Source organism: Gambusia affinis, linkage group LG08 (assembly GCF_019740435.1).
Source record: "Gambusia affinis linkage group LG08, SWU_Gaff_1.0, whole genome shotgun sequence".
NCBI classification, from domain to species: Eukaryota; Metazoa; Chordata; class Actinopteri; order Cyprinodontiformes; family Poeciliidae; genus Gambusia; species Gambusia affinis.
Genome location: NC_057875.1, coordinates 26,006,504 through 26,024,445, shown reverse-complemented (window position 1 = coordinate 26,024,445; position 17,942 = coordinate 26,006,504). Strand labels below are relative to the sequence as shown.

The following is a 17,942-nucleotide window of genomic DNA, read 5'->3' as shown; positions in this document are numbered from 1 at the left end:
GGAGTTATGTTGCTTTATTAGATCTATAAACATACTTCCTGTTGTGAGACAGGTTCTATTTAAGCGTTTCTAGAAGTCTGGTAAGCGGGCCTTGGTTTCTGGTCAGTGAAATTCATTCATAGTTTTCTGGAATATAGAGACTTTTTCCATTATGGTCAGATGAGTTTGGATAGTAGCTAGTGGAACTAGAAAAGTTAGTTATGCTGACTGTCAAATACTGTACCAACATGTTAGTTAGCAAACACTAATGCTGAAGTGCTAAAGCCAACCATGTTTACATCCATCACGTGTCAGTGACACACCTCAACAGAATCAAATTTATGGACTGTGTAGTTGCTCTTCAGGAAGTTTCTCGAAGAAGCTTGATTTAAATAGAGCTTTCTCTAATGGCTTCAGTTTTATAATTAAGAATATCGCTAAATCTGTTGTTAACTTAGGTTAATTGACCACTGCAGGCCTTCAGTAGATTTTAAACTGTTCTACAGCGATGCATTCTGGGTACAAACTCTTCACCCACTGTAAAATTACAGCATGACTATAAACACCTAGTTACTTTAAGTCAGTAACTAAAACCACAGCACAAATATCGAACTTGATTCAACTGAAAGCTAATAATGCAGTTACGAGAATTAGCACTTTAAATTATTTCAGAGGAAGCTTAGCGTGTTAAATGTTTCAAAGGTTAGCTAAGTTGCTAATTAGCTCCACTATTAGCGCTTTAATGGAAGTGTGCTCACCACTGAGGTTTCGCTTCGTAAATGGGATTCTTGTATTTGCTCTGGGTATCTTTGTTGATATTGTTGGGAATTCATGTTTGTTGTTGTCATGACGACAATGAAGCTCAGTCGAATCTAACATGTTTTTACTGTTTAAAATATTAATCTCTCTGGTGCTCCTTTGTGCTGATGAGCGGCTCACAGAACCTGAAGTGGTGTGTTTGGGAGTTCTGTCCACATCCGAGTACACACAACCAAAAGGTTCTCTGGAACTAATTATTTTTGTCTCAAACAGAAAGGATTTTCAGGGTACATGATATGTAAACATCACCCAATGGAAAGAGGACGGCTTGGTAAACATTTCAAAAGCGGATTCGATCTGCATGCCGTGTCAAACAAATGGTTTTGGACTCGCACAATGTGGTCAGGTTGCTTTCATTTCTCGTTTGTGGCTCATGTGTTAGCACTTCCAAAAGTTCAAATTCTTGATCCTGGAGACCAAAAAAGACAAAACAAACAAAACAAAACAAAAAAAAAAACAGCACTGGGCCGTGTTCTTCGCAGCAGAATTAGGAAGAAACCTTCAGAAAACTGACTGAATTTCTAAGTAGATGAGTAAAGGACCCTACAGTCCAGCAAGAGCGGAGGCTGAAAGCAGGGCTGTTGTGTTACTAATGTTGGGGAAATGCTGAAAACACAAAGCAAGACCAAATACAGACATTTTGAAGATGGGCCCAAAAATCAGCAGGACAAATTCAGAAGAAGGTCAGGAGAGGCAGAAATGTTTTAGAACCTATTACTTACTCAACGTTTGGCTCTGCTGGCCAGCAAAACAAACATTCTTATCACTAATTACGACATTGCTTGTTGAAAGAGACGGATTGCTTGTCTTAACTGAATCCATTTGATGCCAAGCGTGTGACTGATGGGTCTTTCTGGCTGACCCTCACTGTTTTTTGGTCTCAAAACCTTAACCTTACTATTCGTTATAGTGCTTTAGTTTAGGACAGAGTGACCATAAATTTCATGCATTATATCACCCACAGCAATATTCGCCTGAACTCTTTCAACACTCACCATGTTTCCGATCCTATTGTGATAAGAATTTATAAAATGTTGCACAAAAGAAAATGCAAATTAGGCATGTTCCCATCTACTGGCTTGAAGCTAATCGAAGGTACAAACCCACCAGTGGATGGGAAAGTTCTCTACATCCGAACTTATTTGGCAAACATGTCTCTGTTTCCTCTTTTGCACATCAACTCATTTTCAGAAAATTCAAAAACCATCTCAAGCTAACGCAAAAACTTTCCTTTGCGAAATCCGTAAGCATTTTTGTAGTTTCACCATTTCCATCTACCTTTTCTATCGCAATACTTCAAAATGTGCACAAAATAATCTTGATGGGAATGTTGTTATTTCTGGGTGTGACGTCAAACCTTCCAAGTTCTGATGTCCGAGGTAAACAAAACGTACGCGACACTTCGGACTTCTGCGTCCGCAACTGCAACTTTGTAGCAACGGTAGTTCAGATAAATTTGTCTATTTTTAATAAATTTGCACTTTTATCCACATTTTCACAGCACATTATCTCTGTGTCAAATTTTTAGGATAGAGATTCATTTGGTATAACTTGGAATAAAGCCGTAGTATGAAATGCGGAAGAAGTTACGCGCTGTGAATACTTTCCGAATGCACCACAAAGCCAAAGCTAAAAATAATTGACGATCAAAGATTAGAAAATGTCTGCTCACAGATGTTTTCCAACCATTCTGATTGAACTGCAGCTATTTTACAAAGCACCTGCCAACAAATACAATCCTTAATGGACAAAGCTGGTAAAGACATGCAGCTGGACCTGCAGTGAAATATGGTTCTGCGAGGAATTAACCCGTTGAGCCTAAATATAAAAGCATATGTCACTCTTAGGATATTAATATCCAAAAAACATAAAAACCCTTGTGTCATTTTAATTCTACAAAATTTTGCACTACTTTGTATTGATCTAAAACATAACAATCTTGATAAAATACACTGAAGGTTGTGGTTGTAATGTGAAAAAACTATTACAAAAGGTTTTAGCGAGAATAAGGAATATCTGAACCAGCTCTATGCAGAAATATCAAAAACCCAAACAGGCAAGAAGCTTTTATTTTTAACTAAATGTTATTCAGAAACAGAAAACTTCAAGATTTATTATACGTCTTAAAAGTTTTCCTTTTAAACTTTTCCCTGCTTGTGATGGTCCGTGCAGTCAAAAGAGAGCCAGGCACAGGCTTTAATTCAAAAAGAGTTTTTTTTTTTTTTTTTTTATTTAACCCAAAACAAAACCTTGGGTAAATAATGAAAAACAACAATATTGGAACCCAATTTAACTCAGACCGACTCAAACAAACAAACCCACCTAAATGAGACAAAGGGGAAACTTAAATACTGGCTGATCAGGCCACATAGACGACACAAAGGGGAGAACGCACAAAAACTAACTGAAGCCAACATATGAAAATCCCATCCCCCCCTCTTGATGTTGAGTAGTGGTATGAACCAATTTGCAGTCTCCACCCCTTCTCCACCTCTTTGTTCTCCTGAAGGACTGGAGCAGCCGGCACTGAGGTAACTCAAAGAACGAGCAAAGCTTAAAGAAGTGGTAAGAAGTGAATAAGACTGTCATGACAACGTCATAAACATGACATAACATCTAGCATGAACATGAGTACGTCTTCATGAATATTTATGACTGTTGTCATAAAGTGCCATTTGGTAAATCATGACACTTTTAACACAAAGTTGACATTATTCAAAATGTCTTTGTTATGACAACTTGACATTAACCAAGAAATCATGATCTGACATAAATTTGTTATTAAAGTATTACTGATTAAACTTTAGCTTTAATAACAGAAAGCTACATCATTTTTAAAGTTTAATCAGTAATACTTTAATAACAAATTTATATCAGATTATGATTTCTTGGTTAATATTAAGTTGTCATAACAAAGACATTTTTGTCCAGGTTAATGACAGTCATAAATATTCATGAAGACGTACTCATGTTCATGCTAGATGTTATGTCATGTTTATGACGGTGTCATGACAGTCTTATTCACAACACGTCAAATAATATGTTACCAAAAAGTTGTTCTCTCAGGAAGACCTCGTTTATTAAAACAAATGAAGAAATTTATTTTAATCGCCGACGTGGAATAATTTACGACGTGGCTTCGAACGACGATCGGCTCCGAATCTCCAGGTCTACAGTTACACTGTTAAGGGCAGGATCAGCAAAACAGGTTTAGTCATTCTTGGCCTTTGAGTGACCCCTGCGTGTGAGGGGGCAGAGACAGAAAAGATATATAAGAAATAAAGCTAGGGGGGAAAGGAAGACGGAAATGAAAACAGAGTGAGGGGCAGCGAGGGGAGGGAGAGAGCTGTAGGATAACAGAAAGGGAGAAAACAGACGAGAGAGAGAGAGAGAGAGAAAGAGAGAGAAATGTACTGTAGAGCTCCTGGAACACAGAAACAAAAGGAGGGAGGGGGATTGTTTCACCGTCTCTCTTCTCTCCCTCTGGCTTTAAAAAGTGAAACCACTCTTTGAAGAGGGAAGGTGGAGTGGGGTGGTACAGTGCTGTACCTTCACCATCCTGTCTGGACTGTCAGCAGTATATAATGCATGGACCCGGACCTGAATCCCAGACGCCACGCGGAGCTGCAAACGGACAACCAGCTGAGGACCCGACGCCACGACGACCATGAACGACGTCAAGCTGGCCCTGCTGGGAAGCCAGGGGGCCGGCAAGTCAGGTGGGCCACAAAAACAACTCGGATAACAGGGAAAATAAGTATTTAATTGGTTTTCTTCTCTCTATTTTTTGCTTTTAAGGCAGAGGCATCCTAGAAACCAGTGAAAAATGTATTGATGTAAATAGATCATTTTACAACTAATCGTAACTTTTGTGAAATAAAGCAGATTCTTCTACATATTCCTGAGATGGAAAGACTAAAATAGATATTTTTTGTTAACTACATTATTTTTTTTCTGCTTTGCTTATAAATATAATATTTTCAAAATGCAGAAAAAAACCCCAACATGTGAGCAGCAACAGAATGTACATTAGACATCCATTCTGTCTTCAGAAAAACATTTGCTGTGTTTGTCTGAGAGATGCTGCTGGAAATTTCAGCTAATTAGCGATCAATTAATTAATCGCTAATGACTCATCGTACTTGATACCATCGCTCCCTGTTCTTCCCAAGAAGCTGAAATCTGTCATTTTGATTTTAAAGCAAAACAAATCTGCTCTACTGATCAAATTGAATCCAAACATGAAGTGCTTTTTGTATCTTTTTAGCCGTTCAGTTTTTCAAGAAACTACATCTCTTTATTCTTGTATAATTTCTTTTTTTTTTTTTTCCCCCACTTATAACTTAAACCTAACAGTAATGTGTTTTCTTCTTAAATCAACATTTCAGATCTGATGAATATACTTTAGATTTTCATGCATTAATCCTGTTTGTTTATTTTTGCTTAGAACTCCTTGATTAACTCTGCGATGCGTTTTCTCATTTAAAACTTTTGAGTGGTTGTAATATAACAGCAATGAAAATAAATAAAAAATTTAAAATGATAAGAATGAAGGTACTAAGAACATTTTGTATTTGGAATTTAATTATGTCATTGAAGTTTCTCTTGTAACACTAAGTTAATGACTATTTTCAAGGAAAGAATATTCTTTATGCTCTTCTTCATCGCCTTATTAATAATAATAATAATAGTCTAGTAATAATTAGGATTCTTTGCCAAGTTAACAAACCAGTAGCACTTTGTTTTTCTGGATTCTTGGCACATCTGGGGGTCTTTATTTTCACTTATGTAATTATAAAAAAAAGAAAAAAAAAGTAAAACAGAGGAATTTGGTTTTCCTCGAACTCGAACAGTTCTTCAAGTTCATGTAGATTCATCGACTGGCATGAATCCCATTTTGACCCAAGTCCATGTAGAAGGTTTCGATTTGCCAGAGTTCAAACTTCACGTGCATTGGAGACCAAAACATTTGTTTTTGTTTTTTTTTTTTGCAAAATGAAATCGTTCCAATTGTAATCAGAGAGGAGTGGAAGAAAAGCATCAAGCAGCTGGCACCGCTCTCAAACCCCCGCCGCTCCCAGCAGGCTTTTTCCAGTTCTTAGATTCTTTACTTTTCTGCTCGACAACACCTAACCCACCCCTCACTTCAACCTTAATCACAAACTACAACATTAGTTTGTAATGAGGAACACAGAGCTGAGAGAGTTGATGAGTAACGACCAAACTGGCCACTAGGGGGTTTGGAGCTCAATATTACCAATATTTGACCAACTGTGAGAACAGAGAAGAAAATGGATACGTTTCATTTCTGTATTAGACGACCGGAAGCGGCAAAAATCTGAAATGACTTCAGACTTTGGAGTGGTGACTGGTAAACAGCGACAGCTAGCACGAGCAAACTACTAGCTAGCCACGGTTGAGTTTAGTGTGTGCTCTTTCTCCCAGTATGAAAACCAAACTTTTTATTGGTATATACAATATATTACTGAAACAGAAGACAAACAGGTCTTGTTTTCCATTCAAAAATTTGTCGGTGTGATTTTGTTTTGGTAGAAAAAAAAAAAGGTAAATGCAGAGAAGAGCTATGCTAACAGTGGAGTATCTGGTTTATTTATTTGTTTGTTTGCCACTGAGAGTTTAAATGTCATCATTTCTGAAGCAATTTTTAGTTGGAAGAAGCACATTTATTTAAACAAATGCGGTACGCAACTAAAACGGATCAAACCAAGATTTAGATAGGAATAAAATAGAGAAAAGCAGAAGCAGAATTAAATCATGTCACAGTGAGTGAAGTAAAAACAGTAACAGAAATAAAGCAGCTTACACTGTGAAGATAAAGAACCAAAAAAAGTAGGTTTTTAAGAGAAAAAAAACACACATTAATGTTTAATGGCAACTTTTCCCATAATCTCCAAGAATGAAAAGGCTCAACCTCCTTTGAGCTTCGGCCTTGTTTTTGACACAACCGTCATAAACTGGTCAGCTGATCTAAGGGCCGGATACGAAACAAAAGGAGAGCTATTGAGAAGAAAGAGTACTGAGACATTTAAAAGCCCAGGGAAGGAATTTAAAATTATTTCTTTGTCACACAGGAAGCCAGTGGGGAGCAGAGAGAACAGGGGAGATTGGTTTTCTTCACTGGTACTTGACAAAGAGCTGACATCGTACATATTTAGACATATTGCTTAAATTCAAAAGGATTGGTAAGGCATACATTTCAAAATAAAAGTTAGGCTAATTTATGTCCAACCTAGCTGTCGCTATATTTTAATGTCAGTTCTTCAGGTTACATTGAGTGAATACAGACTTAGTGCCTGATTTAAAGATTTTATCACAGTCAACAGTTAATTATTCAGTTTTGTCAATACAAATGTTGATAGGCTTAGGTTTTTGCTTTTTTTTCATTTTATGTGAGAAATATTGTAAACATCATATTTACTAGCGTGGTAAAAACCATCTCCTTGTTCTAGGCTTGGCTTCGTCCAGCAGTTCTGGATTCTTTGGCTATTGAGAAACAATTACTTGCTGTAGATGTGGATTCTATTGAAGTTTTAAATTTTTCCCGATTGCCGCGCCAGTGCGACACTATGCAGTTTACCAGAGATTGCGCGCGCTGTGAACAACCATATCAGTAGCATAAAATGTGCTTTTTGATTTTTTGAAGACTTCTGTTAGCACCTTGTGGCCTTGAGCTTGTCTAGCTAGCCAACGGTTTGTTTTGAATGTCTCCCCTCTGTAGATTATGTACATCTTCTGAGAAGCTTCTGCTGTTTTCTCTTTGAAGGCCCCAGGTAGTGGATTTGATGTCAACATGGCGTTCCCTCTCACTTCAACAGTCAGAGGCACACCAAATAAAATCTCGAAGACAGACCTTCAAAATCCTAAAATGATGCCTGAAAAATGTAAAAAGGCCACTAGCGCCAGCCAAATATAGGTTATATATATGTATATAAAAAGGAAAGCTAAATGATGATGTTGTAACCATCATCAAATAATCATGGTAAAGGGTTGGATTAATGTAATATTGTAAATACTTGAGCAAACCCAGCACGAGCGTCGTAGCGCTCAAGTTGCGTTTAAAGGCAAACTGGTCACGACGTGTTAACAACGATTAAACAGTTTTAATGGCTGAAAAAAGTGACAGAAGACGCTGATATTGGAAGTGCGGAAGCCCCTACTGTATCAAATCGATATAGGAAGGACAGAGAGTTGGCCAGTTTAAGGTAAAAACAACAAACAGCTTCCAGTCCAGGGGGTGAGGGGAAGGGGCAGGCACGGCTGACTCCGTGGGCGGGCAATGCCCACAAATGTCCGCCCATGCCGCCTGGCACTGTCCCTCCCCCTCTTCCGTTTTCTGTTTTGTGCCCCGGAGTTTTTTTTCTGCCGCCCCATCTTTAGCTTCCTGTTGTCGAGTGCACTACTACAAGTACAATTTAAAAGAAAGAAAGAAAAAAAAAAAAACGCACCTCAGCGTGTTCTCGAAGGGCCGCTGCCCAAGCCATCTGTATGGGATCAATCAGTGCTGTTCCTCTGTTATTGATCATTTCATACACAAACAGCTGCTAATACTGATTAGAAAAAAAGATTCCCCACATCGATTTTGCGTCACCTCAAGTGCAGCGTCCCTATGCCTTGCATACAGTGCATGCCCATTTTTTGCGCCACTGAGTCACGCAGACGTGTTTTTTTTTGAAGAGTCATCTGGTTCAAAAAGCAGATTCTAAACTTGGGTTTAAGTGGTGCTTTAAATTGGAATAAATAACAATACTTTAATTAGAAAGAAAGTTGGGTGCAGAAGTTTGACTGCAACAACCGCAGCGTACTGGTCAGGTCAATGCGTCAGCGACCCACCCTGCTCCCGTCAGTCACACATCCCAGACGGTTTACACTTGACTAACGCTGCAGTAACAAGATGTTGAAGCAAAGCTAAAAACAGGAGCAGTTACAAATCTAAATCAAATGGTGGTCTAAAAACAAAAGCAGTAACATTTTGTTTAAAATATTATGTCAGGGTTCACTTCAGGCTGAGGCCTGTAATCAAAGTTAATCTGTTGGGTCGGAACAGGTTGGGACACAATATCTATGGGCTCGGACTGGGTCAGGTTGGATTCTCTGGGATCTAAACTCTCTTGCAGATTTAGTGCAGGTCTGTTTTTTCATTCTTTCACTGGCTTGTGCCTTACAAATAACAGGGAGCATAAAAACCGTCAAGGTTTCTGAGGCCAAAAGAACAAACAAAAATAGACCGCCATTATAGCTAAAACACACACACACACATACACAAATACAACTACTAAACTCTCTGTCTGGCCACAAAACAGGGAAGAAGGTGTGCGACAGCAGGCGTGCAAACAAAAAGGGGCGAAGGTGGGACCTGGAGAATGAAGACCCCTAGAGGTCAGAGGACGTAACAGTAACTGAGCGGCCTACATCGGAGCTGTGACTGTGGAGGGTCTGTACCCTCCTCACTCTGTTCCTGCATGCTCGGGTCCGTTCTGATTATTGCGCTCTGTGCTCGGTTTTGTTCTCGGCTGTGACAGCGACAAGAACATCCGACGCACTAAAGCACAATGAGATGTCAGCCTTCGGGGTCTTTTCCGAATTGAAATGACAGTGTGTGTGTGTGTGTGTGTGTGTGTGTGTGTTGAGGCCTACGGTCATTAATGTTCTGTTCTGGGACCCCGGCCCAACAATTGAAACTTGTTGTCTGCGGGACCAGAACTGGCCCCGGTCAGTCTGTGTCATGTGGGCGTGAATGGACCCGCTCGCTGTGCCAAACATGCACACAAAACGTTTCCAGCAAAGCGGCGTGGCCTGTTTGACGTGGAGCTAAAAGGTTTTCACCGTTCCAGTCCCAGAAACTGTTGGCTCTGTGTTGGGCCTGCACAGATAAATTAAGTTTTTGTTTTTTCACACCTCATTCCCTTCACCTGTGACAAATAAGACCTTAAGTGCTTCATATTGTTGCTTTTTCTTCTTCTTCTGTTTCCTCCAGCTGTCCTTGTGCGATTTTTGACCAGACGCTTTATTGGTGAATACGCCTCGAATGCAAGTAAGTGTTTCCAGATTTCAGAAAGCCTTTTGCTTCTAAAAGCTTCAGTAGCAGACCATAAATACCTTGTGCTGCTATCAGATGCAGATCGGTGAAGGTCGTTTCACCTCTTTATCGCTTTGGTCGTTCCTTTCACTGAAAACTGTCTCTTATCCAACCTGAAACCTGATGATCTAATTCTAAGGTATTTTTCTTCTGATGGATTTTTTATGGCTTTTAAAAATGACCAACCAAACAGAATCTACTCAGAATTAATTTGATGTGATCAGTTCATAATCTTAAATTTTTCCAGAAATCAACTTTACCATGATTACCGTAATCATGATTAATGGGAAAGGTCATTATTTGAGTTTTTCACCTGCCCATCGACAAACTCCAAATAATATGCAATTAATTGGACTTGTACAAAACATTTGTGCATTTTTAGATATTTATTTAACTTATCTAATAAAAAGTACCCAAAAACAATGGTGACAGGCTACAAAATGAGGGTAGAAATTGGCAAAGTGGAAAAATGTACTGAATTACAAATTTATCTGATGACTCTGCACCAGTACAGCAACACTTAAATACACCAATATCTTGGTCAAAAATGTAAAAACAACTTTCATTTGTTTAGTGAGTGGAATTAGAAGCATTACAGCCAATGTGAAATAAACACAAAGAAACTGACAAAAACAAAAGGTTGACTACCTCGGTCAGACGTGTAAAACTTCTTCCAAATGGTTCAGAAAGTGCATTTAGAAAATCTAAATACATTGTCAAATAAATAATAAAGCATGATGTCGCTCAGAGTACAACATAGAATTAGACTCAATAGATCTACCCTTGTGGATCCGGAACACTGTCACTGATACCCGAGCTAGTATTTCTTTCTCCAATATCAAGACCGATATTAATATTTGATCGGTGCATCTATTTAAAATCCATGCAAGACTCCAAGACTGTAGTTAATTTGTAAAGAACAAATTCAAAATGTTTGTCACTCATAAACACAAAATGCACAAATCAAACAGAATAAAGCTGCAATAATATTTATGCCTACAGATTTTGTCCTTTTTCTCTCTCTTGCGTCTCGTTGACAGACTTTTTGTACCATAAGAGGCTGTCGATCGACGGCAGGCAGCTGAACCTCGAGGTGTTTGACCCCTGCTCTCAGGTACGGCTCACATCTCAAAGCTACGATACGAAGCCCAGGTTGAACTTTCCTGTTTCGAATTCTCTTATTCTCAGCGTTCATTACTTTAGATAGACAAAAGTCAGCTTCTAGACAAGTTTTTTCTCAGGCTGGACGTAGTAATACCTGGAACAGATTACATTTCTTTTTTCCCACATTCCAACTATAAAACTTCAAATTGTTCTGCAAATCTGAAAAGTGTGGCATGTACTGGGGAAATCAGACTTTAACGTACACCGCATACAAAGACGCACATTTTTTATTTCTCAGCGATGAAGTAAAATCAGACCAAAATTTTCCTGTTTTAGGTCAGTTAGATTTACCAAAAATATTTCTATTTGCTAAATGCCAGAATAATGACAGAAAGAATATGTCAGAGACTTATTTATGAATATGTTCAAAGTCGGAAGCTTACATACAAAATGATTACTGCCTCTTTAAACAATGAGGGAACGCCCAGATGATGACGTGGTGAGGAACTGGTGCGCTTCAGAAAATTCATACAGTCCAAAGGCAATGCTAACAAATACAGAGGAAATATATGTAAACCTTTAATTTTAAAAACATTAATAACTATTAATAAATAAACCTTGATTTGGACATTGCTTCAATATTTTCACATCATGTTGTTTTCCTCCGGATGTCATCTGTTTCACGATGCGCACCGGTTCCTCACCACGTCATCATCTGGGCTTCACCTCATTGTTTGAAGAGACGGTAATCATTCTGTATGTAAACGTCTAAGTTTGACAATCATATATAAATCTCTGACATTCTCTCATTATTTGTGGCATTTAGCAAATAGAAACTCACGGAAGTATTTTAAAGTCTATTCTCTGAGTTAAAGGGGAATTAAAGGGTAAAACATCCAAAGGGGTTGAATACTTTTTATAGTCACTGCGTGGTTGTAAGACGTGAAAACATTGGGGTGTATGAATGCTTCTAGTGTAGGTGTTATACATAGCTTCCAGACACGAAAACTGCATAAGATACTCATAGAAACTTGGGTAGATAATAACATTTTTAGAATAGAAAATTGAATTAAAGCTGCTTCTTCTTCTTCTTCTTCTTTTTTTTTTTTTTTTGTACTTCTGTAGTGATTTTAGAATAAAAGCGCATGTCCCCTGTCAGCAGAGCTCTGAGGCCCGGTGCATCCTGGAGGAGCCAGTGGACTGGGCAGACGGTTTCGTGGTGGTGTACAACATCAGTGACCGCTCTTCCTTCATCAACGCCAAAAGCATCCTGCGGCAGATCCGGGAGGCACGCACCGACAGCTGCAAAGGGTCAGAGGCAAAGCAACTCAACACGGCCACAGAGAACAGTAGATCAGAAATGGCAACACGCCGATGTCACATAGCTGTAAGGAGCTCTGACAGCTCAGAGGTTTGTTTAGCAACGAGGCCTTTCCTGTTAGCCTCTAATTGTTTTGCAGGTAGAAATATGTCCTACTGTAAACATTTCTGGAAGTTCTGTGGTGAATTCGAGAGCGCAGAAAGTATCTACAGCGGTGTGTTAGAGCCGCTGTATACAAGGCAGGAAACAAAAGGTGTGCATTTCTGGAAAAAAAACAAAAACAACTCAAAAATCCCCCCCCCCAAAAAAAGAAAAAAAAATCTTGGAAATTTCTGAGTTTGAGAAGACAAAAATTTGCTAAAACAATTCTTTGAAATTCTGAGATTAATCTTTGAAAATCTTTAGAAAAAAACTCAAACTCAAAAATATCCACGTTTTTCAAAAGTAAAAGAAAAAAAGATGGCAGAGAAAATATAGAAATGTTCTTAATTAACAAAATGTGCAATATGCTACAAAAACGACACTGAAACCAGTGACAAAAGCTAAATTATAAAAACAGAAACACTAAGAAACATTAGTTGGGTCAATTCTTCTGTTCGGTTTGACTATAATATTTCTCAAAGCAACCCTGCATCAGTTGCTATAATTGATTGCAGAAATCACTTTTCCAAAGTTGTTCAGGGAGAAAAGTCATTTTTAATGTCAACTCCTAAAAACTAAGGATGCACCAGTACAAAAATTTGGGCTGATATCAAGATCTGGTCTTAATATTGCTGTTATGGTCGATAACAGCAATATCAGCCCAGTTTTATTTCTGGGGCCGACACCGATTTATTAAAACATGACTGAGTATATTGTGTATCCCTCCTAAAATCATGACATGGTTGTTTTTCGTTCTTTATCTCCTTGTTCTGTCATGAAGTTTGACATTTCACCTGCTATCTGAGGTCCGTTGACGTCACTCCTTTGCCATGTTGTAAGCCTAACATGTGATGGCGATCAGCTGAGGCGTTTGTCGTTGTTATGTTGAGAAATTCCAAACTTGTCCTCGTTTGGAAAAGCATAAAAATAACATTTGCGATATTCATTGCTGTATTTTCACCAAACGATAAAAGTGAACGCGCAAATTTGTTTTTATTTTAAAAAACAAATAAAAGGCGAAGATTCCTAAGAAGAAATGTAATTTTTTTTGTTGTTGTTTTTGATTCCATATGATTCGCACACAACGTAAACCTTAATGAGCAGCGTAACATTCACTCTGACGAAGGAAATTGTTAACCAGCCGCCTCCAACGAAAGGCATTTCTTCTCATCACTAGACTGTTGGTTTATGAGAGAATATTTAAACAAGGGATACGGCAAATTATTTTCATCTACCGCAGCCAGACATCCCCAAAAAGAAAAAAATACGGCGGGAAGACGGAACGAAAACAAGAGCTCCTCTCGGCTCTTCGGAGATGAACAGGAATCCTTGTGCAGGTTTGAGTTTGTGGAACGTCCCGACTGAGCCGTGTGGGTCCTGATTAGCGGTTCAAGACGATGGGCGAGAAAAACAAGCTGAGCCACATCAGCTGGGCAACCCGTCTCAGGAAAATTCATCTCACCAACGGAAAGGGAAGAGGAGAGAAAGAGGAGATCATTAAGTCATGGTGAAGATAAGAAGAGGATCTGAATGTTGCATTTGCGTACTAGGACCAGGGAGGCACAGATCCGCCTTTTCACTTCTGATACCGATATCTGAGGTTTAGTATCGATACAATACAGAAAAACAGTGCCGAGTTGACTTAAAAGGGTTCTTTTTAAACACAGACAAAAATGTACAAAGTTGCAAATTTATTTGATAACTGCATCAGTATTGCACACTCAAATTCTCCAACAGCTTCACAAGCTTGGTCAAACATGTAAAAACAACTTTAATTGGTTCAGTCAGTCCAAGAAACTTGAATTGCACGAATTCTTCTGTTTGGTTTTGACTATAATATTTCTCCATTTCTAAACATGGAGAAATTTGTAGAAATTTCCATCAAATTTTAGCGTCCATACAGCAGGACTCTAACTGCTCCCTTCACTGTGCCATCAGTTTCCAGCTCCTAACACTGAACCGCCCTGTATCATATTTCCTGGCCAATGTAAAATAAATAATAAAGGAACTGCCAGAAACAATAGGTCAACTACCTTAGTCAAACATGTAAAACATAAACGGCAGCATCTTTCAAATGTTTCAGAAAGTGTAGTTAGGAATTCTAAATATAAAATGAAATAAGAGATCAAAGCTTAGAATCAGACGGTAAATTAAAGTGCTCATTTTACTACAATTGAAAATGTTAAATAGAGCACAATGTTTTATAAACAAACCATTATAATAATTAGAACCACGTCTGTGCAGAGAATTTTACTGAAAAGTTAAATTTTCAAGCCGACTGAACATTAAACTTGGCTAAATATTAGCAAGCGTCCTGAAAGACAGTGACCCAAATACTGTTTTAAAAACTGACAGTAAATTTGCTCAATCAAACAGAAAAAAAAAAGAAGAAAAACTGGATGCCTTTCTTTTGATACAGCAAATGTGAAAAATCTGTTTTAAAGTTTTGGGTCTGCAATGAATAACAGCTCTTTCCTACAAAAAGAGGAAAATAAAAATATGACTTTTTTTTTTTCCATTAACGGGATCGATACAGATATTAAGATCAATGCCAAGCTAGAAGAGCCGCCTCAAACTCAGAAGGGACACGTCGTAGGTTCAGAAATGTGTCCAAACTTAGAATAGGTAATGATGGTGCCCGTCCAAGTTAACACTCGTTCCCGTTTCAGTGACTCGGACGTTCCCGTGTGCCTGGTGGGGAACAAGCAGGACCTGTGCCACGTCCGGCAGGTGCGAGAGGACGAAGGCCGCAGCCTGGCGCAGGAAACCCGCTGCCACTTCCAGGAGGTGTCGGCGGCTGAGAGCTACCAGGATATCGCTGGCCTCTTCACCCGGCTCATCCGGCAGGTGATGGAGCACCTGAAGTACCGAGCCGACCGCCGGCGCTACAGCGGCTCCAAGTCCATGGCCAAGCTCATCAACAACGTGTTTGGCAAGAGGAGGAAATCAGTGTGACGGTCCCAGTTGGAGTATGACATGAAAACAAAGTCAAGCTGGGTGAACTGGGAGGTTGCTTCCTTTTTCTTCTTCTTCTTCTTCTTTTCCAACAAAGCCAGAGTCCAGGCAGGCAGCAGAGCTTCGTGTTCGTTCAGTACCGTTGAGACGTACTCTTGAACATTTCCACTTGTCAAGTTACGGCCACGACTTTAATACACAAAATCCCAAGAATTTATACTAGACACACAAAGTGGTGCGTAACTGTAAAATGAAGCTTGGTTTATGAATATTTCTTGCAAATGAAACCTCCTCTTTGGCCAAACTTAGGTCCAGTCAGAGATTTTCAAATGGATTTAGCTTTAGACATTGACTAGGCCACAATATGCTTTGATCTAAAGCAAAACAGCAGCAATGTCATAATTACAAACTACAAATGTCAACATTTCTATTTCTTTCTTTTTTTGCTAATGTTGAAAAAACAATCTTGCAATTGCGGTATTTCCGTTAAATAAAAAATACATTTAAAATCACATGTGAATAATTATGTTCACGCGATATGTCCTTTAATACAGTGGTCTCCAACCTTCCTGCGGACCGGGGGGGGGGGGGGTTCGTCAGCTGGCGCATGACTCAAACCTCGGCATCCGGTGTACGATTTTCAAAATAAAAGCTCCTCCATACTCAATATATGGAGCGGACATATTTAATTATTTCTTGCGCGGCCCGGTACCAATTGGTCCACGGACCGGTACCGGTCCGCGGCCCGGTGGTTGGGGACCACTGCTTTAATACACATGCCGCGCCATCGTTCTAATACCACTTCCTGTTGTCATTTTCCTCTTTTCTGCCAGTGGTAAAATCCTGTACAATTTTGATGCAGCCAAAGAAAAACTCGCCTCATCCTAGAGCAAAAACGTTTTATTAAGGTTTCTCGAGGTTTTTCGAAATTGCCATGTTCCTGTTAAATGAATTCCATTTTGTGGTCACTAGTGTGGCACAATGTAGATGATGTTTTAGTTCTCAGACACACATTGAAGCTGAAAAGGTTTAACTTTGGTCTCATCTGACCAGAGCGCTTTTGAACATTTCCTTTCTCCTTGGCCCTTTTGTTTTACAGACTACGTTAACAGAGCATGCAATCCCTCCAGAGTTACAGAATAATTGAACCTGGGAAAAGATTAAATCACAAACAGGAGAGCTCTGCGTACCGCTTACGTGACTCCTGATGGCGGTTGATTGGACGGACTTTATTAAGGGGTATTATTGTAAATGAGGATGAGTCCGAAACACACTTTTATTTTGTATTTGTGAACAAATTTGAATTATCTTGCATACTTTTTCTCACTTCTCATTTATTAATTTTTTTCTGTTGGACAATCACAAACACAGCTGCTTGTTCAAAGGCACTTTATAATAAGCAACATGAATGTCTGACTGCAAGCAGTGGTGGGAAATGCTAACTAAAATGTTGCACTTAACACAAAGCGGCAATCATAAAAGTTAGATCTGCTGGCACTGACGTTCTATACCAACAGAGTATTTAGCAGAAGCTAATATAAAATGAAAAATTCAAACATGTAAGTACCAACCATGTGTCATTGACAGAGCATCGTGTTACAACAAATAATATAATACGATTTGACCATTTGAAGAATTCTCAACTTCAATGGAGGCGTCAAACTTTATTCAACTGAAGGTTTACCAAAGAGCAAAGTGAATAAGTGCTTCAGAGTTTATGTGAAAAATTATTTAGCTAAGCTAATGACGCTAAATGTTTTCTGAGTTAGCAAAAATGGTAAAGCCCTAATAAAACAATTGGCTTTGATATCAGCATGCTAGCAGATTAGCAGAAGTGTGCCCACGTCTGACTGCGAGTAGCAATTAGTGTATATAGACATCTAGTGACAAAACTTTATAGATCTATTTCAAATTTCGGCAACTTATGTAGCCCCCTTAGCAAATTGCTTTGAGTAAAAAATATTTACAAATATAGTTTAGAAAACAATCCTGCAATAAGCACTTTTTCTGCCCCACGTTTTCTTGTTACAAATGCATTTATTGTGTCTATCTTAACTGCTTTTTCCAAAAAATCAAACTGATACGTACAGAGAAAGAACAAACACCTGCACACATAAAACATGCATGTGCAGAGGGCGTTCATCAAACAATCAGAGGTTTATTGATATGGATCTGAAGGATCTATAGAGCAGATGGTTGCAGAAAAAGAGGCAATAACTCAAACATTTCCTTTCTCAAAGTGAAATGCTTCAATTTGCTTTTGTTTTTTTTATGTCAGAACACAGTACTTATTGTAGCTTGAGGCAGTTTTACAACACGACAACACCTATGATAAATGATTAGTGGTTGAAAAGCCAACATTAGAAAAATCTCCAAGTCTGGCCAACTCTTAAATTATGTTTTTGCTCCAGATAGGATGGAGACGACAGCCAGCTAAAGCTGCAGCTTGCCAAATGTAAAATGAACTCTAAGTTTGTAGCCATTGTGAACTGCTGGCTGCTGTCCTATATTATAACTCTTCTTCTG

The 17,942-nt window shown here is 38.8% G+C and overlaps 1 protein-coding gene across 2 annotated transcripts; it reads left to right on the top strand.

Moving 5' to 3' along the window:
- Positions 1-3,944: 3,944 nt before the first annotated feature.
- On the top strand, positions 3,945-15,967 carry rerglb (RERG/RAS-like b). Of its 2 annotated transcripts, none has more exons than XM_044124930.1 (5): positions 3,945-4,517; positions 9,794-9,850; positions 10,936-11,009; positions 12,162-12,310; positions 15,131-15,967. In XM_044124930.1, the coding sequence occupies exons 1-5, from the start codon at positions 4,466-4,468 to the stop codon at positions 15,414-15,416; spliced, it is 618 nt and encodes a 205-aa protein (XP_043980865.1). In that variant the 5' UTR covers positions 3,945-4,465; the 3' UTR covers positions 15,417-15,967. The 2 variants fall into 2 exon arrangements, with proteins under 2 accessions (XP_043980865.1, XP_043980864.1); XM_044124929.1 differs by having other exon boundaries at positions 12,159-12,310.
- Positions 15,968-17,942: the final 1,975 nt, after the last annotated feature.

What these genes read in the sequence shown, in the direction of transcription:
- rerglb (XM_044124929.1), top strand. Translation starts at nt 4,466, where the DNA reads ATGAACGACGTCAAGCTGGCCCTGCTGGGAAGCCAGGGGGCCGGCAAG. An exon ending in TGAATACGCCTCGAATGCAA is followed by an intron (nt 9,851 to 10,935) that starts GTAAGTGTTTCC and finishes TCTCGTTGACAG; the next exon opens with ACTTTTTGTACCATAAGAGG. An exon ending in TGTTTGACCCCTGCTCTCAG is followed by an intron (nt 11,010 to 12,158) that starts GTACGGCTCACA and finishes GTCCCCTGTCAG; the next exon opens with CAGAGCTCTGAGGCCCGGTG.